Here is a 24,619-nt window from a genome sequence, read left to right on the forward strand (position 1 = left end):
TGAAGAGGCACGACGTCTTGTTTGTGTACATAGGGGGAGAGTCACCGCTTAAGGTAAGCCTTCCAGAAATTTCCGTGGGTTGTAGCTGCAGCTGGCAGAACAGTGAGAAGGATAACATTCCCCCCCTTTCCCTGGGAGAACTATTCACCTCAGGAAGCAAATGCATTGGAGTTCCACACCAGTACATCCATGTGGCTTTATCATCTGAATAACTTTGAGTTCACTTTATAGTTCTGCTCATGTAGCATCCATATTTTTGTATTTATACACACACAATGTAGAGTTAACAGCTGAACTTGAGCCTCCCATCCTCTCCATGTTTATGAATCATGCATGAGTTAGATGCCGGTAGACTGTGCATTCCTGAGGCAAAGTCTAGCTCTGTCTTTCTGTACTGCTCACGCGCCCTCTCTCTGTGTGTCCATTTACCTTCTCACTTACACTTCCATACATAAATCATAAATCCACTCAGCCTTTAAAATACAGCCTCAATATTGCCACTTGACCCCTCAGTGTATAACAGAGGTTGCTGGTTATGAGTAATATGAATTTTAAAAAGATTAACTTTTAATCTTCAGGGTCAGTATTTTAATTATGATACACATGTAAAACATTCTGTTTAGCAACCCTTAATTTCACAGTTTCTGCTTTCCTCCCAATTTCAGTTCTAAACATACTCCTCCTCTACTAACCTGGCTGATATATAACTAATCAGTTAGAACTCAGAACTCTGAGAAGGGCCAAGTGTGGATGGAAAAGTGTCCTGTGGTAACTAAGAACATGTAAAGTAGCCTATATGAATAGGTTGATGTGGATTTTTTAAAATGTTTTTTTTTAATTGTACTTTTTTTGATAATTTTTTTTCCCTACATTTTGTTACCCCCTCTCTGAAGGATTAGAAAGACCTGCCTGCACACCACTGCTAATTAGCAGTGTTTCCCAAAAGCATTGTTACACAGAAATCTTCGTTAAGTGGTAGCAGGAGTATCACACAAAATGCGCTGATTTCTCATTTAAATCTTACCGCGACAAAGATTTTGGAATAGGGGTCCAGTTTGTTCTGGAGCTTCTAATTAGGTTAGTCTGGTATTCTTAAAAACAGAAAGGGTCTCTTCACTCTGTTGTGAGAGATGCTAACCCCTGACGCTTGTCCACACACACACTTGGTCCATTTTGGGGTTTGAGGTGATGTCTCAGCCCCTGTTAGCCGAAAGCTTTGGCAAGCGAGCAGACATTCCTCTGACTTGCTTTCACGTCCTTCCCTGGCAGGGAAGTGTAACAAGTAGCTATTTTCTGTCATTTTTCTCATCCCCAAGTAGCAGGAATGGTCCGTGTGCTCAATCCTTGACGATCTGGCGTGCGTATGCGCTCGTGCTGTTTTTGGCTACTTTGCCTGCCCTGAACGCTGCTGCTGCTGACAGGCTGAATGCTTCGACCCTGTCGCTGGTGGGTTGGGAGATGATTGTCAGAAAGTCCTGAAGCTACTGAACGCACCCACATGCTGTTATGAGTCAGCTCAGATTCATAAATGGTGCTTGGAGTAGTTTTCCTGCTGTACAGTGATGTGGATAATACCTTATGGCAGAGGTTCCCAGTCTAATCCTCGGGGACACACCGGCAGTCTTTTCTTTTTTTATTTATTTATTTTTTTTATTGCAGTCAAAGTCCCAAACGGACCTGCACTAGGTAAACGAGGTACAGAGGGCTATACGATACTCACGACTATGCCCCGATGCTTTAATTACTGGAGCAGAGGAAAGATGTAGGTTGGCTCATGCTCCTAATGACTGGATTGGGGTCTTCTGTTGCCTAGTAAAATATCTGCAGTAAATATCCCCAGTTCTACTTCAATATCCCCAGGCCATGTAATCATCTTATGCTACTCCATAACCGTACCACTGATATGAGGGCAGACTCGTGGTATTTTCTGAAAAGGCCACAGAAGGCACCGGAACCACCAGCTTGTCGTTAACCATTCGGCCAGGCTGTTGGCCCAGCAATTCGACGCCTGTCTGCTCCATCTGAAGGCTGTCATCGGAAAATGCCATCGAGAGAAAAGCCGCTGTGTTGATTGCGTCATAAATACAAGGGCCAGAAGCCGACAGTCCCCAACCAAGTGGAGCAAGTTGATGTTTGCAAAGCCTTGTCATGGGCCATTTCCAGCTCGTTGGGAAGAATCGGCCATAAAACGATGCTGATGCGAGTAATTGCTCCAGCCCCTCACAGAGAGCAGTACTCATGCCAAGCTGCACCACTGTTGCCATAGCATTCTGAGGCACTTCACGATCTCTGGCTTCTAGCGTGTACCTACCATTTAAGTAAATGAATTCTGGGTTGAAGGGAGTTTTTGGAAATTCATAGCTTCTGCTTAATAGGATGTCTACAAAACACTGGGGGCGGGGTCGTGGGGGGGAGACAATTGTCAGTTTATTATTGAAATGTGTGTAGGCCTATCAAAATCATTTCTCTTATGTTATTCATTTTGCTGTAAGGACTGGGTGGGGGGTGGTGGTGAATCCGTTATTGTGTCAATATCACATCGGCTGCGTGGTGATACTGGTCCATTGCTTAATACCAGCTGAATGTCAGCAAAGGAAGGGGAACTGAGATTTGAAAGGGAATCGAATCAACATGCTTTTATTGTTCTATTGCTGTTATTGGTGATGGGCTGTCGTGTGATTTCAGGAGAAGTATATAGACGTGGCTTCCGAGCTTATTGTATACACCTACTTCTTCTCTGCTTCTGAAGACGTCTTGCCAGAGGTGAGAACCTGGTCTTACTTCATAAAGCATTTCTGAGCTGGAACATCACTTGTAGCTGCACACAAATCCTGTCAGTCAGCCCATTACCTCCTCCTATAACACCTGCAAATTAAAATGCTTCATAATAATTGAGAACACTCCCAAGCACAGTGAAATTTAGGACATTTCCTTACATCTCCTGAACTTGTTAGGAACTTGCTTCAGGAATAAAAATGCAGACATGAAATCTATTTCATTAAAAGGGTTTGTTAGGTGGTACAGTAGTACAATAGTATTAGCAGACAACTTGGCTTCACATTTGATAACCCCGTTATAGCAGAGACATCGTATTTATGGCTGAAAGATCTGAACTAAATTGTAGGTCTATAACCATGTATGCTAACTGAGTATTATCTTTTTGATAGCTTGCACAAAAAAGAAATGTAAATTTAATATTGTTTAGCAAGAAATAGCAATTACTTTAGGTTTTGTGAAAAGAATTAAACAACTGTCCCATGGAGGAATGTCATTGCCTTGAAGGCCAATAGCATATAGTGTTCTATTCTTATCTTGTGTGGTTTGAAATGGTCAGTACTATCTAAAGCAGGATGCTCACCTCTCCCCAGAAGGCTTGGGGGCTCTGGGCTAAGTTTGCTGAGTTCCCTGCTCAAACATGCCTGCTCAGTCACCAGCCGTTTTTACCCAGTTTAGTGGGCATGTTGGAGAAGGGAACTCACTTTTTATATCTCCTGCTGAATTGCTCTTATTCACACTTGGGCAAGTTGAGATGCTTAATAGTCGAATAGATTGATGCTTAACAGTATGAAAGCCATCGACACTTTTCCCTGCATGCCTCTGCTCACATTGCTCAGTGCTAGGCATTGTGAATAATGTACTGTGAAAAAACTGATTACACAATTACTTTTGCTATCTGAAAGATTTGCTGTTAGATAAATAAAATGCCGTTGAGGAATTTGACTCAGTGAGGGAAAAACTGGACGGTATACATCCAACAAATCTTGTTTTCCCATCCCTTTCTTCTCCAGTCTGTGAGGGTGCCTGAGCTGCCCTGTGTAGTCGTCTTCAAGGACAGCACCTACTTCACCTACGACGGTGAGTGATGAGTCTGGGGGAGCAGATCGGGGCTAAACCAGAATTAGTAAAGCGTCCCATAAACGTCGTTTAGAGGCTCGCCTCCAGCATGGCTGTCCCATCGAAATGCTCAGCGCTGAGGTGTGTGGCACTGCTGCGAGAGCTCCTCGCTTGGAGCGAAGCAGCCGCACTCCGGCCTGCTTCCCGACAAAGACTGCGTTAAATCTCGGTGGATTTTCAGTCACTCTCTTCAGTCTTAGTTTCAGTGTCACTTCTTGTTTAATAATGAAAGAGTCGAGTTGGTGTTGGGCTTAATTATTAAACGTAAAGTGTCACTTTATTAAATGTTTAATTTGGTGCTATATTAAAGATTTAAGAACTTTGGAAAGGCACTTTTAGTAGTAGTTTTGGTTGCCAGTTTCTAGGTCCCATAAAGGGCCTTTGGAATGTAGCAGTACTGCACAAAGGCTGCCGCTCCGCCTGTAAAAACAAATTAAAACAACTTTTTTTACATTTGGTGGCATCAGATCATTCGCATCTGTGATCATTAATGACAATCCCTGCTGAAAAAAAGCCCTATTTAATTATGTGTGAATATCCGGTTCCAAATTCAAAGTTTCAAGCCATTTTAAGTAACTGGTGATGGAATAGGTGGTTTTAATATGTAAAATAGAACATGCAGTGATCTGTTGTGAGCTTCTATTTGCTAGCTAGCTATTTATATATTTAGCTAGACTAAGCAGAATTGATTGGCATGGTCCTATACCAGGTTTTCGGACTGCTGGGGCTCGGTTGTTGTGAGGGTGGAGTTGCCTATGTTCCATTGTCAGTAGCTTCCAGGATTCTCCAGCTGTCTCTGAACCTTCCAGGCACAGTGGCTGGCATTAAACTGCTCTAACTTGTATGCTGCATTCGCACGAGTTTCTCTACTATGGGTGGCACTTTGTGAAAGGCATTGAAGAGATATTGGATAATTCTCTCAAGGATAAAATGTCGTCTTATGCTTTGTGACAAAAGATGGCATTTTTAATTAAAACCAAGGAAAAATAGTTTGGGCTCACAGTAGAGCAATTGGAAGTGAAAAAGTAAAGTCCAAACAACAGAGTTCAAACCCAGAGTTCTAAAACTACATGTTTAATGTACTGCATCTTGACATTTTATCCTGCACAATAATTGTATTCAAATTGCAATTTTAAGAGCACAGCATTTGGCAAACTGGCTGGAAAACTAGTCCATACATTTTTATACGCCCTCAGTATTCAAGAGAAAAACCTCAGCAGCCCCAACTCTGTCCAGCCCAGATAACTGGATGCAGGGTTAGTTAGGTCTGTGTGGTCTACACCGCTGGAGCACGATCTGCCCCGTCTCCCGCATCTCCTCCTCGAAGCCTCTGAGCTGCACGCAGGGTGGAAGCACGAACCGAAAACACAAGGCGTCTAGGCACAGTCCCAGCACAAAGGGGCTCCAGTAGTGTGTGTTGCCCACACCAGGTGCCCTGTGCTTGGCTCTCAGCACAAACTCCAGGCCCCGGCTTTGGGCAGGCCTGGTGGTCCTGACCATGTTGGTCTGCTCCACGAACTCACTTTGGAAGGGCTCTTTCCTCCACCATAAGCCCAGCAGCATGAGGTCATCGCAGGCCACACGGACCAAGAACAGGCTGCTCTCTGGTGACTCCTCAAGGACCTGGATACACAGCATGTCACTTGTGTTGAATGTTGCCATGGTGATGAGGGAGGAGCATCATATGGGGATGCAGGGAGTAATTCTGCACTGAGCCCTTGGTCAAGGTCTGGTAGGAATTACAAAATACAGTTGAAAATGAGTATAGCAAAATAAGTAGCTTTAAAAGTAATGATAAACTTCCGTTAGCATCTCCACAGATCATTATTTTCTAAAGAAAAAGAGTAGTTTTGAGAAATTCCAACCAGACTCCAGACCCTCGATTTTAATACTTTATATTAATGTTATAATCAGTTAGGTTAATGTTTTAGTACTGTAAATATTATTACATGCAGAATAACAAATTTTAAAGAGCCCTAAACAAGCACTCCTAAATGCTTTCTGTGTAAGGTGTTTGGAAATTCTGCTGCCATGTGCTAATATTGACACCAAATGTTTAGAAGGATAAATGATCATTGAATCATTGAGAATTTTGTCATTGTCAATATGCACTGTTTTTATACCAAATACACTAGTAATTTGTATCATCAAAGAAGTCCTAGTCAGAACCATGAAAAATTAATAAGGCCATCTCTTACTATTTAATTCAAAATTACATCACTCGTTAAAGCATCATTTTTGCTTTATTTTTTATTTTCTCTCAGTTGCTTCCCCTTTTTATCTTTATATATTTATTTTTGCTTTCATTACCTGCTGAAGTTCTGTGTGCCGAGATCTCGTTTGTGGCGGCGCACGCTCCGTTTGTGCCAGCAGGGCGGCTTCATTTGGTCCTCACTCTCTACTGAGAACAGTTGGCCTGCGCTACTTTTGCATACAGTGGTATCTCTCCCTCTGGAGCTTTCTCATTAGCAGGATGAAGGTGCATGCGCACGCGCGTGTGTGCACACCGAAAGCGAGATTGCAACACATTGCACTTTGCTGGTATATCGTATGTTGTGGAGCGGTAAAGGCTGTTGTAACACGCAAGGAAAAGTGTGTGTTGAATCATGATTTTTGCGTAATTGAAATTAGTCTGTCGGCATGACGCTAACATTCTCTCTGACATTTAAAAACACTCTTGGACCTTCTCTTTATAGCACTGGGCCACTGTGTAATGAGGTCGTGCACCTTTCCTAACTGTCGGATTTCATGAAATTAAATTGCAGTGTATCATCTCGAGGGAAATTTTGAACGAATATGTGTATATAATCACCTGATTAATTGATTGGCTTTCTAAGGGTTTGCAGGCTAGCTCTTCCTCGGAGCTTGTAACAGAGACGCTGGATACTGCTGTAGAATGCAGATGATTAATTTGTGACGAGCCTTTGTCCCTGAGATCTGCTCAGCCTAATCAGTTGATTACACGGTGGGGATGTCAGAAAGCAGTGTGCATGCCGATATGTTCAAGGCACATGATTTTGGAGTAAACGCGCGGACAGTTGTTCTACCGTTCCATGAGCAGGGACAAAAAAACGTCCGTCCTGCACGTAGATGTAACATGGTGGGAACTGTGCAGCTGTTGAGGTTTGGCAGAATATGGCCATTTGTGTTGCTTTTCTTTGTGTTTGTGAGAGTTTTCACATGACGCCCCCAACCGCCCCCCCCCCCCCCCCCCCCCTTCTGCTTGTATGCAGAAATGATCTAATTCAATTTTGCCCAGATAACAGTGTGAACATCGAAGGAAAGGTCTTTATGTAGGTTATGTTTGTTTATATTAGCACTGCCTACCTGTACTTGTGTGCCTCGGTGGAAAACCTCAGTATTCTTCATGAATTTGACAGTAATAACCATGTCTGTCTGTGCATGCGTGCTCACAGCACATTCATTTTGTTATGTTCATGCTGCTTGTGGAATGATATTGTCAGGTTATTCGTGCGGGGAAAAGGCGAGCCTAAAACCTAAACAGTCCCCTTTTTCCTCGACCAAAGAGAGGGAAGTGAATGTGAGGAGTTGGCAGGTTGTCATAGCGGAGGCTGGATAAGCACAAAGCCGGTTCGTTGTCCAAACAAGGCGCTCGCTTCGAGAAAGCCTTGTTTGATGTAGCGCTGACAGTAGTTTGATTGCTTTACATCTGTGAGCAAACTTCAAAAGCCCTGCCTAAGGAAGCCGCATGAATACATCTTTCACTCCTCATTTATTTTTCACCTACCTAATTGTGCATTTACACTGTTCTGGTATCGGAACCGCAGTTGATGCTTCACCCCTTCCTCCTCACCACTGAAGGGTGTGGAGAAAATGTCTTGCCAAAAATCAGCTGTTTGTGTAAATATAGGGATGTTTGCGTGCTTGGGTTTTACATTTCTAGACAGACAACAATTGCGATATAATACTTAAATAATGCCTCATGATCCTTATAGTATAATGCATAGCATAAAAAGTGTTTTAAAAAATGTTTTATGGCAGGCCTATACATGTATTGTAATAATATTGAGACATTGCTGACTTTCAAATTTTCCAGAGACATCAAAAACTCCTGCAACCTTTCTCATAGCAGAGCTTGTCTCTATGTTGGTAAAGAGGCATCATAAAACAGTGGAAACTACTCATTACTAATATGAGCTTTTCTTCCACATTGGAACAGAACCTTTAATAAGTGGAACTAATGGTTCATACTTGTAGTTGTAAAAGTCTTTGATCATGCAAACAAATGTTTGCTTTTTGATTTGCATAACCGCATCGCTTTTGACAGAGTTCTGCTGAGTCTGCCAAAAGTGTTATTAGAGGAGACTTAACACTCTATGAGTTAGGAACTCCTGCCCTTTAATAAAAAGACCCAGATGCCTTGTTGCCAAAAATAAAACCAGGGCTATTGTATTATGTTGGGGCAAACACATATTTAAAGTACAGCTGTCTTTGCAGCAGTTCTTAATGGTTGTTGACTAACATTACTCAAGATTGCCTTATGTGATCAAACTAACTTCTGCTTTCTAATGAATTTGCATTTTTTTTTTATTTGAGCAGAAATGAGCTAGCTGGTGATTGCCAGCTATTTAAAGTACTAATGTTTGATTGTGCGTCTCTTGCAGCTAGTTACTGGCAAATGACAATGTACAATGAAACAAGCTCTGTGATACTCCAGCATTAATTATAACCTGGTGAATGTTTTTAGATGTTACTGTCATTCAAAAGCCATATGCATGTGGCATTTTTCCAACTTAAATGCTATTTCATGGTGTGACCACATCAGTTGTTGATGCCACTACCACAGAAGCATCTTATAAGACCCTGGGGCCTTCAGATGTGCCTGTAAGGACTTCACTGATTTGCCATAACACATCCACCTGTGATGCAAGTACTTCTAATAGAAAATGAATGGGAGACTTTGAGTGGTCGTCACACTGGAACAGTGTGAATGCGTGGTAAGGCGTTCATGCAGTGTGAGTGCGTGGTAAAGCATGCTGGTGCAGTGTGTACGCACAGTAAATGCCCCTGAATCTAGGTGTGGTAAATTGCACAAAGCCACTGCTCTGTTCAAGCATTTCCTGAGTAGACAAGGGAGATATTTAAGCTAGGGTTTTAAACACTGATATAGCCTTCATACATATACCCTGCTTATCCATTTTTCCCCAAAGCAAAGCTTTTTTTCATATCCAGAAAACTTTCATAAGGCCTATGTGGATAGCTGTATAATGCTAGATATGACATTGGTCCATATTCAGGAGGTGTTGTTTGGTTGTGTGTGGTGTTTTTTGTCTTCTTTTTCCTTCTTCCTTGCTAATGCTTTTATCGACTGCTAACATGCAGGTGATAAAGCGTATTTGCCATGTAAATTAGAGGCTGCAAATGAGTGTGAGGCATTGCTTATGTCTGAACAGGACTAGATGACTGCAGGATCTGGTTTGCCTGTTGTTAACCCCTCTGTGCTGTGCTTGTGTGGGAGGTGGACTTGCATCATTCAAACAAGCCTGGTTGATGCTTTTCCATCTGTGTTTTGGAAGTGCATGTGTGTGCGTGTATGTGCGCACGTTCCCAGGTTTTGTCACATTGGCCTTGGCCTGCATCACCACACTGATGTGCGTATGCTTGCTTGTTATTGTTTTGGAATCTGATGTGTAAAAAAAAAAAAAAAAAAAAAAAAAAAAAAAAAAAGTGTCTACTTTGTTACAACATTCAGTTTTGTAAGTTACTGCATATTTACTTGTCAGTGTTGTACAAATTTTGCTGGTCTGGCCTTTCAACTAAGTCTCAGTTGCAGGCTGTTTACACCTTGCATTAACATAGGTTCTTGGTGATGGGATCACGTTCGGATTTCATTTGGCTACATGAAAAGCCAGGCGAAAAACACCCCCAGGACATATTGTGATTGGCTTATGATCAGACCACTCAATAGGCATTCGGAAGTGGTCAGAGATGGATCCTGACCTGCTGTTTTCCATTATCTACATACAATTACGTTGGAAATGCATCTGCCAAGTGCTGCCCCCCCCCCTCCCCCCCCCCCTCCAAATCAGTGGTCACAGATTATCACATAAGAAACTGAATGGCTGGAGTCATAAGTGAAGGGATGGCAAGTATTTGGTATTCAATCTCATCTAGTCATGCTAGGGACATTATTTTGGTGAGAAATGTAAGCAGAATCCAGAATATGCAGACACGATCTGGACATGAAACACACGTTTGCTATATTGCATCAGTGAAACCTGAAATCACTGCAGCTGCAGTTTGCTGCTTTTTTCTGGATGCACAAAGAGAAAGCATCACAGACACTTTCAGTGGGTGGTCAGATTCCCCCCCCCCCCCCCCCCCCCCCCCCCCAAATCATACTCAGACCTTGTACCACAGACCTGCCAATTTGAGGATGTAGCACAGTATTTTCAGGATTCTGTTCCTAGGATTGTGTTCTTCTGGACTGAGATTGATGTCATTCCTGGGATCTGTTGGAGCCACTTCTCCAGATTAGAGGTCACAGCCCGAAGTGTCCCTATCACTACTGGGACACCCTTGGTGTTAACCTTCCACATTCTCACCATTTCTTTTTTTGAGTCCCTGGTGGTGTTCTAACTTCTCATATTCTTTTCTTTGGTGGCTCCCATCACTTGGTACTGCCACAACTATTACCACTGTTGTTGTTTTCTGTATCTTGTCCACCATCATCGTGTCTGGTTGCCTTGCCATTATTTATCTGTCTGGAACTGAAGGTCCCACAGGATTTTGGCCTTGTTATTCTATACCACTCCCTTTTGGACTTGTGGGTGTTCAGTTTATATGCCAAATCTTATACATACATAAATTAATTAATGTTATCCAGCGCTCAACCATATACGCACGCACGCATGCACATGCGAACGTGCATTCTGACAGTCCCGTAGACTGAACAATCTCATTAATAATCTTTATGGTGCCTTCAATTTATGCACGGAACCTTTTCATCCGTTCTAATCCAGTTCTTTTTTCTGGGATGTAATGGTAAAGTGCAGGTGGTTGGCGGGAAACAAAGGCTTTAGTACATCCAGGCTTTCTCTTCCTCATACAGGCCTCCTAACCAATTAAAAAATGGTGGTTGTCTGAGGTGATGAAGGGGACCATAGCGCTCACATAAGCAGAATCGAGAACCCACCTTTTCTAACCCGCTGTAGGGGATCTGCGCTCAGCTGAGTCGGGGAGGCTTCTGTGGGAGCGGAAAACCCTCCACGCCAGCAGCTCACGCTCATAATTGGGGTTTATTTTGGAGCGAGCTGCGCGTTCAAGATGAAAAAAACGTTGGAGCTGGGCCCAGAAATCAGCATGCAGTATTCTCAGCGCTGCACAACTGGACCTCGAGCTGGCATTACCTCTGGGATTATTGGACCTTGAGCTGGATTACCTGCTGCCACTCGGACAGTAGAACGCAGAGAAGCCCTTATACTTCTGGTCCTCCTCACACAGCAAATGGCAGGGAGTAAGGGATGCAGGGGTCAACGATGAAGCGAGGAGCATAATGGGAGAGACCCAAAGCAGGAGTCGTATGGAGAAACTGCAGGTGTGATGGATAAAGTGAGAGGGTGTGCAGCTCAAGTGTGATCTTTGCTGACGGAGGCGTAGGTGGGACGGCTGCACCGTAAGTGGAAATTTCCAGGCTGTGTCCTCCAAGCACTCAAAAGGCATTCTTCCAAATCAGCCTTCGAGTGCTGACTAAGGATCCGATGTTGTGACCATCTTGCAGGTCCAGGACTGGTCATGTCCCACATTCAGTACCTGCTGGAACCTCTATCAGGGGTCATGTCCAGGCCTCTAACAGCGGTAATGTTTTAAATATAGGTTGTGCTAAGCAGACATTTGTTTTTATTATTTTATTTATTTGATTTGTGTTGATTGACATTTTATTTTATTTCATGAATGCACGTAGTTGGGCAGGCGTATTGCTGAAAGTAGTGCCACCGTTAGCCCAACTACACTTGAAATTGTTCAGAAGCTTTTCGTTATTACTTGTGGTTGGCAGAAGTGACCTGTCATGGCTGTAGCTTTCGTGAGGTTAAGCTACTTTAGCCTTGTAGCTTGTATTGCAGCTTGCTACATTTCTCTCTGCCTGTATCTCACTTGTTGGGTCTTCCTTATATAGGCCATTGATTATATCACCTGCAATTTGCAATTATTTTTGGGTGCAAGTTAATTTAGAAGAGAATTTGGCACAGGGATTGGAGCTTTGGTTTGTCTGTAGCCAGTTTTGTGCTTTTGATGACTGAAGACGACTTGCACTATTGTACTGTTGGAGATTGGGTGGGGCAGCAGCCAACAGCCAATCATAAGTGTATTTAATGAGGCAAGATGGCAGTCATGCAAACACATACAACACATACTGCATATATGGAACACTGTATACCACATGCCTGGGTCATGTCCGGCAATACACTTCCTTCAGCAATACCCAGTGTTGCCTATGGTATAGGACTTCTTGGTCTAGCTTCATGCAGATGCCTCCCTTCATACCTTTTTCCAGCCAATTGACTTTTCTATCTAAAAATATGTTTTTTGTTGTCACTGAAGGAGTGTCCCCTGCCCTGTACATAGAGGTGTGTAAGCTGCGGACTCTTGACCTGAGGAGTGACCTCCATGAGCTTGTGGAGCAGTTCTTTGATTTCACTCATGCACAAGTCTGGGATCTCCTCGTCACACTTGACTGGACTATTGTGTTGCTTTTCCGTTGTTTAGGTGTTTAGGTTTATTAGGTTCTGTGTCGAGCTGGCTCAGCCATACCTAACTGGTGAGCAGAGTCTATGATGTGCTGTACTGGCTATTTTCTGTGTCATCATGACATTTGCTGTGACATGACTTCTCTGCCTTTATTGACATCAGAGGTATTGAACACCCACAATATTTTAAATGCCATGGAATTTTGTACCAGTGACCTAATGGGGCCTCCTCACAGATCAGGTTCTATCTGGCAGCAGTAATAATGATGCAGTAATGTACCTGCCAATGACTGGAAGCTTGCTACAGCAGAATCAGAATCACTTTATTTCATCAAGTATGCTAAACATGTAAGGAGTTTGCTTTGGAGTATAAAATGTTATAAACAGATCAGATAAGTACATAGTTTACAGATATTGAAGAGAAAAATTACTACCACGATGACACCAGCAATAATAATAATAATAATTTTGAGAGGACTTGGAAACACCTTTTGACAATTTTGCTAGATCAGAGGTATAGTAATAGAAATGGCAAGATTTACCCTTATGGTACTTTGTAAACTTTGTTTCAGTTTTAAGGTTGTAAGTTTGAAAAGCAGGGTTCAACATTAATTTTTTTTCCCCACTTGCCATGTCAAATTTCTACTCTCCCAAACAAATCTTTGCATTTTAAATTGTTTCTCACTTATAAATAAACACACACACAAGCTAATACTTTTCTTTTTGTTTTAAATAAGTAAAGGTTTCATAACAAACATTTTTACCTTTTACCCCTGTGATATGCTGCTGTGACTAACTTTGTGAAATCATCTTAACTGTTTATCTGTCATGTGCACATATACAGTGGTCCAGTCGTGCTAGTCAAGTTTTCCGTTGCTGTATACATTTTGACAGAGGTTTGTCAAGCAATTTTTTAAAATTTGTAGTTCAGACAAAAGAGCTGCTTTTATCTGCCTAGTTAGGATGTGTTTTGCAAGATTTGTAGGGAATATCAGGTACAGAGTGGTCCTAATTGACACATGAATGGAACGAAGCTGCAGACCCGCTTTGCTTCGTATTCAGGCTTCGCCCTTTTCCTGCACACTTCGCTCTGAACTCGTTTGTCAACATATAATCATTGGTTTCTTTTGACTGGATACACGAATGGATAAGAACATTTTTCACTACGTGAGGGGTTGAATATTGAAGTGAATTGACTTTGGCGTTGTTCCCCCAACATAAACTTGCCCAACCGGGCAGGTGATTTTTATGCTGCTGTCCCGACGTCGTGTTTAACTAACCCCAGGTAGTTGGACAGTTGTTATTGTTGAATCCTGCAAAGAAATAGTTTGATGCCTTGAACTGTGCTTACAAAATGAATTGTGCTGATTACTGCTTCTATCAACTGACAATAAATGTTGTGTTGGCTCATTATGTCTCTGACAATAATTAGTATTCATTACATGTGAACAAATGTACCCTTCAGCTATTTGCATCCACCGAGGAATACGACAACAATGACAAATGCTGACTTTAACATGAGGCCTGCATCAGTGGCGACTGGACAGTAGTGAAATTTTGGCCACGGCTCAAGTGGGCAGACTTCGGCAAACAGCTTTGGGTTGTCAGCTTGTGAAGAGAATCTAGTGTATGGTGGTTATTCCAAAGTCAAGGCATTCCTGAGTCAGCCAGCTGCTAATCCTGAAATCCTTAATCATATAGGAATTTCCTGACTTGGTTCAAGAGATATCGCCTCATACCTCACACTCTTCAAACTGCTCTGAAACATGTGGCCTGTCACTGATTTGTAATTGAGGTGGTGCGTATTTCGGGTTAGATCTTGTTAATGATTTAAATGAGTGCGTAATGCGGCAGTTGATCCCTTAATTACCTCCCTCTTTGTTTTCATTTCTGCCAATAATTAACACCGTTATAAAGACTTATAACTGGCCATTAAGGTCTAAATGATCGCAATGCTCTGTTCTGTAAGTGGTTATCTTACTGCAAACAGCAGGGAAAGAGCCCTTCCAGCACTGTAGGTACAGACCCATTGAGCTGTCCTTTTAATAACACCATTGGTCATCCCCCTCCCCGCCTCCACCTTTTGTTTTGACAGCCACCATCAACTCCCAGCAAAATATTTTAAGTCTTTGCTTTTGAACATGGCCCATCTTATTAGTGGATTCATTCATTCATTCATTCATTCATTCATTCATTTATTTATTTATTTGGGTGCCTTGAATGTTCAGATAACCCATTGTCAACAGCAGGGTGGTTGACTTTGACGCGTGCAGAAGGACATTTGCCAGAGTTGCCGCTCGTTAATGGCCTGCCACATAGAGACACCATAGAGACACCTCTCCCAAAGGCAAACATTTGTCAAAACATTTGTCTCACTGCGCATTTTCAGTTGTCTGTTGCCTTCACCGGCAGCAGCCCAAACTTTGATTGAATTCTCCTCTCCTGAAATGACCATGTCACAAACCCTTGTAGCTAAGAGGGGAGTCTGTTTTAATTCAAAGCCTTTTGTTTGTGCTCCAGACTCTACAATTAACATTATCATTATTATTTCACATGTTGTGCTGGGTGAAGAGACTGCAGTATTTCTTCAGGTCAGTGGCACTGATGAGGGTCTGCTTGTTGGATTACAACCTGCTGGTCAGTGTCTCATCTGCCTTTTTTGATGTTGCAGAGTATGAAGATGGCAGCTTGTCTTCATGGGTGAACAGGGAACGTTTCCAAAGTTACCTGCAGATTGACGGCTTCACCCTCTATGAACTAGGAGAGACTGGTAATGTCCTGTATCACAGCTCTCACCACCAAACAAAAAAAAAACACCACCTAGTTCTGACCCTAGAATTCCAATTCTGCTGTTTGAAAGTGCAGGGGCAACATGACTCCACCAGGGGGCAGACATGCATTCAGACCTGAAAACTAGATTAATGTGTTTACTGAAGACAGCAGCTGATTTGAGTTTCTTTTCTAAATCACATAAACTGTGCCATGTTTCTTCTGACCACCTATAATAATAAAACATTTAAAAAAAAAGAATTTGCACAGAAATGTTTTATTTTCTTTGTGCTGTTTTCCCAAGTGTTGATAGTTGATGGTTCTACCTCTTTTCTGCTTCTCTGCCTTAATAGGTAAACTGGTGGCAATTGCGGTCATTGATGAAAAGGATCCTACAGAGCAAAGCGGGAGGTGCAAAGAACATTCCAGATTTTTAATTTTTTTTATATTATTTAAATGCTCCTACTCAGACATATTGCAAACAGAAGCACTGCCATAGCAACGCATCGAATGACATTCAAATGGCGTCGCAGTCCGTGTCAGTTAAGCTGTTCCCTGGCGCTGAAAAGATTTTTTATTTTTTTTTCCCCCACAAAACCAGCATACATTGAAACCGGGTTCGTCTAAAGAACCTCATTTGAATTCCACCTTTTTCCATGTTTCCTCAGGTTAAAGAGCCTTATACAGAAAATCTCCACTGAATACAGAGAAGACTTCAACAGGTAAGCCGTCACAGGTGAAAATACCACCCTCTGCCCTCCCCCCGGAAAATCTCAACGTGCCCTGCCTGTCAGGAATTAAGCCGGTTGTGAAAGATCTCCTCCCTCTGCTGCACCTGTCCCGTCAGCCGTGTTGGTCTCGCCTTGCGTCAGGATTCCTCCTGCTCCGGCAGTCAGGGTCTGCTCTGCTCTAATCGCCCCCGAGTTTGACAGCAGACTAGACCGCCGCGGCTAAGGGGTTTTCAGGTCTGCGCTTTCACGCCTTATCACCTACTGAGGATGATTTAGCATCTCGGCCCTCCGGTTCTTCATCCAAATTTCAGTCTGAGAATGAAATGGAGTCAACCTGATGGCAGAACCGGACTTGTCACACGTGAGGTCCTTTGTGTTGCAGGCTCAGGAAGAGGAATTGTTTAGGAGCAACTCATTTTGAGCCCAGTCCTCCTGCTTTTATGTCACAAAGGTTTTCAGCCTGAAGAAACACTCAGCTGTGTTCTTTAAATCTTTCTAATTAAAGTCCACCTTGAATTCAGCTCCATTGGAGCTCATTGCATTTCTCAGCTCACCTGCATTGGCTATTAAGCTATGTGCTCTGCTATCTCACCCGCTTTCTTTTTTTGGAAATGAGTCTCTGCAGATTTTGCCCAAGATTGCCGATCGCATTCTGCCTTTGACAGATTGAAGCTAAACGGTTGCTTTAATTGTGTTAAGCCCCCACCCAGCCCCCACCTCTCCAGATGTCTAAGGCTGATCTGGCCCAGTGGCTGCTGGGAAATGGCATATGAAATGAGGCGGAGGGATTTGACTGGCTAATGAGAGAGGAAGAGTGACTAACCGCTGGCAGCTGCTGGCAGCTACATCGCTACATATAGACACATGCAGTCCACAGGATCTCACAGTCTAAAGGAGAAAAGTGTGTGTGCGTGCGCGCGCACCCGTGCAGGGGGCTATGTGGGAGTAAAGTGAAGAAAAAAGAGAAAAGTAGACATGTGGTTTTGGGGGGGAATCAGGTTGGATAGCAGATAATGATGAGGGTACACTCTCATTCTCTCTCCAATTCTCCTCTCTTGCTGTGGTGTGCATGCACACACACTAAACACACACTCCCTCCCGCTCATATCCTGTCCTATCCCCTTTTACAGCTCATCAGGTTCCTCTAACTTGCGCAGTGTACTGATGTGCTAGGAACACAGACATCCTTAGCTGCTAGGATTGTTTCATTGTCTTCATTTCACCCACACACAGATGACTCCTGTTTATCGACACACATGTGCATGCTTGAATTGTCGAGCTTTCGGTTTGTGTCCTCACTTTCAGAAGTAATAAGTAATGAAGACAGTCAGGCAACCTGATGTCCTTTTTGCTGATCAGAAGGATATAATATACACATTTTGGCTTGTAAGTTTGGGTATTGAACTTCGTCTCAGCCCTCAGCAGGGTCTCACTGTGCACATTAAATTGCTGCTGATCTAGCTCGGATGAATTGCACTCTTTGTTTGCTTTGGAAAGAGATATGTAGAAAAGGAAAAATGAGGCCTATGAATATTTTGTGGTTTGTGTTCATTTTTTATGTGACATCTTTATTTTCCTCCACGAAGAACAGAGAAAACTTTAGACACCCAATGGGCCTGGGAACGTTCATTGTGGCTTCTCCTCTCCAATCCAGGTGCTCAAAGAGAGATGCATTAATGTACCTTTGCACCATAACGGTGAATGCTTGCCTATGGAAGAGGAATGGGTGGATCTCTTTTTAATGGCTTGTTTGTAGGCATTTCACCTGAAGGCCCAGCTGAGCCAATCAAGATAATGCATAACTCCCACCATTCTGGTAATGGGCTATCTCTAGAATGGCTCTAGAATGGATGAGAGGTAGTGTGAATTGGGAGCTGTGGGAATGGAGTTCAACATCCCAGAGGCTTCGCAGCAGTCCAGTACAAGTCGTTGATACCAGCATGATGTATCTGGGTATGGGTGCAGTAAAGGCCTAACGTTCCAATAAGATTTGCAGTCTTAAGTGTGCTGAATGGTAGCTGGAGAGCTGGAGACTATTTAGACTCAGGTAGATTTTCAGTGTGTTGTATACAGTGTCCATGCCATCCTCATTCATTCAGGCCAAAGGACTTGGCCCAAATGCCATTGATTAATCAAGATGTGTGTCTGACATTTTCTTCTTCTGTTATGTATTGGTTATGAGGCTGCTATAGCAAATGGAAGGGGAGTCTGTCATGGCAGGATATTTTTTCGGAAATGCATGCCCAGGTCTTCACACACTTGCCTCAGACTTTGGCAAGTTCTTCATTATTACTCCTTAGACTTTGGCCACTTCTTCAGTAAACTTGCAGATTGAATGGATGACTTGTAGTGCTTTACCAAACTCAATTGCAAAAACGTTGGGATAGTATGTGAATGTGGTATTAAAAGGGAAAGAGACACAATGCACTGGTAAACATACTCATGTAACAACTGTTTTGAAAACATGTTGCAGACATCAAATTTGGAAGGCAGGCATCAGATTTTGGAATTATATAGTTACAGAAACACCGCAAAGGTTATAAGCTAAAAACTGAATGTTTTATACTGTGTGTTTTTGTATTATTATTATTATTATTATTATTATTTAATGCAAGAGAATTTCCAAACCATTGGTTAGTTTTTATTAGTATTTCGCATACTGTCACAACTTTTTTGTAATTGGGGTTTGTATAAAGCTGAACAAACCACAAAACTGGAGCCTTCACTTAAACACTTTTTGCTTTAGCACATAATGTGGTGTCAGTGTGCACCCCACCCAAAGTCTGAAGGTGAAATTTTGCCGGGAAGTAAGAAGTAATGTAGGTGAAACTACTTTGAACCAAAATGTGTAGATATGGGCTATTCCTGCTATTTAATGCAATCATTTATGTAAAAATGAGATTTTTTAACTGGGTAATGTTGCTTCAAGCAAGTTTGTCATTTTGGGCATGTGTAAGATTGGGCCATGTATTTATGGAAAACATTTGCAGTTAGGTAGACTTCCATTACTTGCTAGCTTATTAGTGTCCTAGCGACAGTGCAAGCTAATGAGGAAACACTGGATGCCAGACATGTCCTCCCCAATTAACAACATTTGGGCTAAGGGGAAATTGTGTAAATGAGGCTTTCTCATCAAACCATTCCATTACATTTAGCATGTTTTCGTGTCGATTGGGAAAGTAGTTTACATGTTTTTTTGTTTTCGTGTCCCAAATCTTCAGGGATTTCCAGTTTGGCCACATGGATGGAAGTGACTACATCAACAGCCTCATCATGGGGTGAGTATTTCTTTTCTCTCATGTCTCATTTTTCCATCCTTCCATCATCTCCTCCCTCCATCTCTCCATTCCTGAGCCTGAGCATGCTGTGCCATGAGGAATGAGTTGCTGCCGGGTATGGCTGATCCACCCTCAAAGGCTGATTCTGATCCAGAATAAGTCAAACCCCATGGCCAGTTTGTTTTTTTAATAGTGTTGAGATCAGCAGCCTCAGTGAACTCCTGTACATGGGGGGCTTACACTTACGCACACACACAAACAAACACTACTTCCTATGAGAGGAGTGTGGATAAGAGTGTTTGCGGCCATGGAACTATGAGCACTATGTATGTGGAGATTGCATTTCTGTAAAATACAAACTTATTTGTTGCAATCTGTCATGCTCTCTCTCTCTCTCCCTCTCTTCACTCTGTCCGCTGTCTCGCACACAAGCGCACACAGCTTTTATGCCATTAGAGTGAATTTATATAGTGCAGTAAAGTGCCTCTGCTAAGGTGGTAGTAAATTTGTTTGTGTATGTACAAGTCTGCATGTGCACCAGTGCTGTACCTTGAGGTTTGTCTCGAATAGGATGACCGCCTCAGGTCTTTTGTAAAAATCAAAATAATAAAAGCAAAAGAGAAACGTTAGGACATGGAGTAGTGAAGGCTTTACTGCCTTCTCAGTGTTGTATGTGTGTGTGTGTGTGTGTGTGTGTGTGTTCTCCTTTACTCTTAGGTTTCATGCTTTAGATCACTCGATGGTTGTTTAGTAGGGCGCATATGTTGTAAAAAGTGTGAGTGTGCATGCGTGCGTGTGCATGTGTTTTGCCTTGTGCACCGCTCTGTGCCAGTCACTTTGTTGAGATTAAGTGTGTTCATGTGTGTGTGAGTGTGCATGTGTGTGCACATTACTCTCTGTCAGTCGGAGGATTAATTGGCCTCCTTTGCAGAATAAAATCCTGGCCTGTCAATGAGCACTAATCCTGTCCGGTGGGATCTCCATGGAAATAAATCTGATGTGTTTTATATTTACAGAGCCCAGCCAATCACCCTGCTTAGAGTCTGTCTGTCTGTCTGTCTGTCTGTCTGTCTGTCTTGCACTACAGTAGAAGTTCTTCAGAGGAATACAGTCACCCCCCCCCCCCCCCCCCCCCCGCGTTGTAGAATGGGTTCAGACAGTGGGTGTGTTGGCTGTTCATCTCTAAATTCATTTGTACTCAAGAGTCTCAGCCAAGCCTGTTTGAGCATCAGATAAACAGTAGGGCAGCTTCTCCCTCTTTCTGCATATTGTATATGATGGGGAGAGAGTAGTGGGAGTGGGAGAGGGACACCGTGTGTCTTCGAGACTTTCTAATGGAAACCCAGGATCCTAGTTTCTGACTACTCCTCCATTTTGAGCTGTTTGCAGTCTGTCCGTGCACTGGCCACTTATTTGATTATAATAATGTAATAACATGCCAGGTCCCTCCCTTTCAGACAATTAGAAGATTAAATGGTCTGTATCTGTTCTGTGTTTTCAAAGGCTTGTCAGATGTTATTATCTCCCATTTTAACCAAATAATGCTAGACTGACTGCGTGCAGTTTTGTTTTTTTTCTTTAACGACACTGTGTATGGATGGCAGTGCTCTGTGGATGGGGCCATTGCATGGCGGTGTGTGTAGGTCTGCGCGCATGTGTGCTTATGCACGCAAGCAGATTCAGTGTCATCGATCCACACTGGCTCCATTTCGGTTGTGCAAGAGAGAAAGAGACTCCTTCAAGTATAATACAACTCCTCTGGAATGCTAATACCGTGTTTGCACGTATGTGCGTGTGTGTGTTTCTGCAAGTGTGTGCTACACGCTTGTGGCTCGTGCTCCAGTGTGTTGTCGGCTATCATTTGGAAAGGTCAGCGTGAGCTCGAGTGGCTGTGGCCTCTTGCCACCCGGCCGTGCGCCTGCATTTCCATAAAGATGGAGTCAGGCCGCCACTCTCCATCTGCCGGCGTGCGTGTGAGCTGCAGTAATTACTTCCACGGAGAGCGCGTCACTCTCCCACTAAGTTTCCACAACACAAGCAGAGGGTCAGTCTTCTAACTGCGCAGTTTCCCTGCTTGTTGCGTTCCCGAGACACAACTATGGCACTTTCAGAGAGCTTCTTGATTTGAACAATCTTCTTTTGTTTATTGGTTGCGTTGCTGTGCATGAAGGAATGCTGAGGTTCTAGAGTGTTCCTGCGATGTGAGTGTTCGAGGAGCTGTTAGGGTGTCGATACTGACCATGCCTCTGCGCTGCTCTTCATCGTGTTCCCCCGCAGAGAGGTGTCCGTGCCCTCCGTCATCATCCTCAACACGTCCAATGAACAGTACTTCCTGCCCAGTGAGCCGGTGGAGAGTGTGGAGCAGCTCGTCATTTTTATCCGAAGCGTCCTGGATGGCAGTGCACAGGTAATGTGTGTGTGTGTGTGTGTGTGTGTGTGTGTGTACACACACACACACACACACACACACACACACACACATACATATATACGTATGTATGTATGTATGTGTGTGTATATATATATGTATATGTATGTGTGTGTATATATATATATATATATATATACATACATACATACATACATACATACATACATACATACATACATACATACATACATACATACACACACACACACACACCTGTTGTTCAGTCCTCTTGTATACTATAGGCCACTAATATAGCAACCACCCTCCAGCCACACCCAGATATGGGCGGGAGGTGTCTAAACTGTCTTTGACGAGCCTTCTTCCTGATGGCTTCTGGGGGATTTGTCCTGGGGCTTTTACAAGCAGCCTCCTCTGCAGTGTGAGCCTCAGCGCTTCAAGGCCTGGCTCGCAGCTCTTCTTCCTCAGTGTGAGGCACCAGTTGTGTCTCAGGATGTTTCCTCCTCCTTTCTGCCTCTCCGCTCAATCTCATTTCTCCCCCAAAACATCAAGGATAAATGAAGGCAGATTAACCTCCCCACTCCCCCCTCCTTCCGCATTTCTCTTAGGAATTCTCTTTGATGGCTGTTATTTCAGTTCATTTAAAAGCCTTTAAAAATGTTTTGTTCAGGACATCAAAAGAAATACCCCATTACCATCGGCTACAGTTTTGTTCAAAGATAAACAGTTGTAGGGGGAGCAAGTTTAGTGGTACTTAGTGGTATTTTCAGCTCTGCTCCCCCTGTAAAGCTTCAGCTCCCCTTTTTTGCTAAGATGCTTTATGGCTCAATAAGCAGCCTTTGGTATTTATATGAAGGGAGATTCATGTCTTGATTCCTGTGAGTAGCTCATAAGCCTATATATGTTTTGTATTATTAACTGGTTTGTTAGATATTTGTGTACATTTATTTTAGCTTTATTCTGTTTATTTACAGTGGAAAGATTTTGTTATTTTGCTGTTTTATTTTTATAGGAGAGACATGAAAAGCCAGATGGAAATGTATTTTTTTCCCCCTTTCTTTTTTCACTTAGTGCTCACTGGAAAGACAGCCAAAAATCATAATTTAAACAGATAAAAAGGAAAAGGACCGGAATAGTTTTATCCTTTTCTGGAATTTCTCTTATTTTTCACTTGGCAACACAGATGCTGGCCACTATATAAGCAGCCGCTGACCATGTTGCCGTGGAGATGGTTGGGCAGCTGCCCTCGAGGCGTGGCAGGTTTGAGGCCGCTTGGCTGGTGGCTGTTATGGACTCCAGGCTTGCGGCCAGCTAAACTAACACCAGCCTCTTTGTCCTTCTGTTTGTGTGAACAGGCCTACGGAGGCGATGGAATTTTCCAGAAAATCAGGCGCGTGGCCTACGATGCCAGATCCACCATCATGGTGAGTAGAACATGACCTGAGGGGACCGGTGACATCATGGCCAGCATTGCAGAGCAGAGCTTGGAGACAGCTCATTTACGCAGCGCTATGCTTTATCTGTTGAGTTTACAGAAAAACACAGGGTCACAGTCCATTGGCTTAAACATTTAGATGCTCAAATTGACCAGTGTTTCAGTTTTTTGGTTTTTACTTCTTTTTACTTTTTTTCTGCTTCTATTTTTTTGCTGTTTGCATAGACCTGCATGAATGAAGCTTCTTCCCAGCCTGCTTCCCTGACCCCTTGCCACTTGCATAACAACCACCTGAATTGCATTCAATTAAATTCCTTCACGAGAAAGAGCTGGGGAAAAAGCTGACTAGGACAGAAAAAAAGAACACCCCCCCCGCCCCAAACACACACACACAGGAGGTTGTGTGGAATGTTTTAGTGGTGGAGGCAATGAAATGATCCGTGTCAGTGGGCTACCAGAGACAGACTCCAGCCAGAGTAGAAGGGAGATGGGCAGACATAACAGTGCGCATGAGGAGAAATGTTATTGACGTTTGTCTCCATTGTGCACGTCGGTAAGTACGAGTGAATCCAAGGTGCCCGTCGGCCCCCGCCTGATATGTGGGTGCAGTTTCAGGAGGAAAATGATAGATTAGATCTCTGGATCTGCTGAAACTGCAGAACGAGAAGGTGAGCGGGGGAGGGGCGAGGAGCGGGACACCTCAAGGGTGAACATGCATAGGCCTTTCTTCATTTTATTTATTTAGTTTTTCTTTCCTGCTTTTTGGTAGGGCCTGGGCGTGGTCTGTCTGCGGTGAGCGTGTAGGCACACAGAGCGACGCATGGGGCTGATTAGTTCATCCACTGTACTATAATCCTTCTGCGGCATCTGGGATTGTGGAGTACATGTGATGTGATTAAAATGACCCACCACCTTGCTGTTCTTTCAGGCAGTTTCATTTGGGCAGGCCAAGAACTGCAGGAAGTACCGCGGATCCTCAGCTGGCGAACGTTGAAATTCAAATAATCCTGCAACCGCATTCTGACACTGTTTTTTTAGAAGGGGATTTTGTTCTTTTAACCAGTGGAGTGCCCTCAAGTAACTGCGCATTATAGAAGCTTTTTAGAATTCACCCTGTGTGCGTTTGTGAATAATAGGCTGAGTTAGCAGACAGATTGATGGGTCTTAGATTAATGCAGAGAGGCAGCAGATAATTGGGGGGATTTGCCATGTGCCAACTTTATTGTTGTTCTGAGATGTGCAGGTGTCTTGAAGGATAGTGCTATCAGGTTAATTAAATCTGACCCCAGATTTTAAAACTGCCATGTCCCACCCACAGTCACCTGGCACAGCTCAGCAGGTGCTGTGTTTTTCAAAAAGATCAAACGATGTAACACTCTTCATTTCAGCTCCGCAGAGCGAATGACAATCACACA

At 43.2% G+C, this 24,619-nt stretch overlaps 1 protein-coding gene across 2 annotated transcripts in view; it reads left to right on the top strand.

The window, feature by feature from the left end:
* tmx3b (thioredoxin related transmembrane protein 3b) overlaps positions 1-24,619 on the top strand; it is a 38,521-nt gene that overhangs the window by 8,340 nt on the left and 5,562 nt on the right. For both annotated transcript variants that reach the window (XM_035526527.2, XM_081718940.1), the window contains 9 exons: positions 1-53; positions 2,686-2,763; positions 3,789-3,855; positions 15,274-15,372; positions 15,725-15,782; positions 16,040-16,093; positions 19,324-19,380; positions 21,658-21,787; positions 23,125-23,193. The exon at positions 1-53 is cut by the window's left edge and continues 47 nt beyond it. In XM_035526527.2, coding sequence (XP_035382420.1) covers positions 1-53; positions 2,686-2,763; positions 3,789-3,855; positions 15,274-15,372; positions 15,725-15,782; positions 16,040-16,093; positions 19,324-19,380; positions 21,658-21,787; positions 23,125-23,193 — 665 coding nt within the window. The remainder of the gene's footprint in view (positions 54-2,685; positions 2,764-3,788; positions 3,856-15,273; positions 15,373-15,724; positions 15,783-16,039; positions 16,094-19,323; positions 19,381-21,657; positions 21,788-23,124; positions 23,194-24,619) is intronic.

This window comes from Electrophorus electricus, chromosome 1 (genome assembly GCF_041902795.1).
Source record: "Electrophorus electricus isolate QZ-2024a chromosome 1, ASM4190279v1, whole genome shotgun sequence".
In the NCBI taxonomy this organism is placed as follows: domain Eukaryota; kingdom Metazoa; phylum Chordata; class Actinopteri; order Gymnotiformes; family Gymnotidae; genus Electrophorus; species Electrophorus electricus.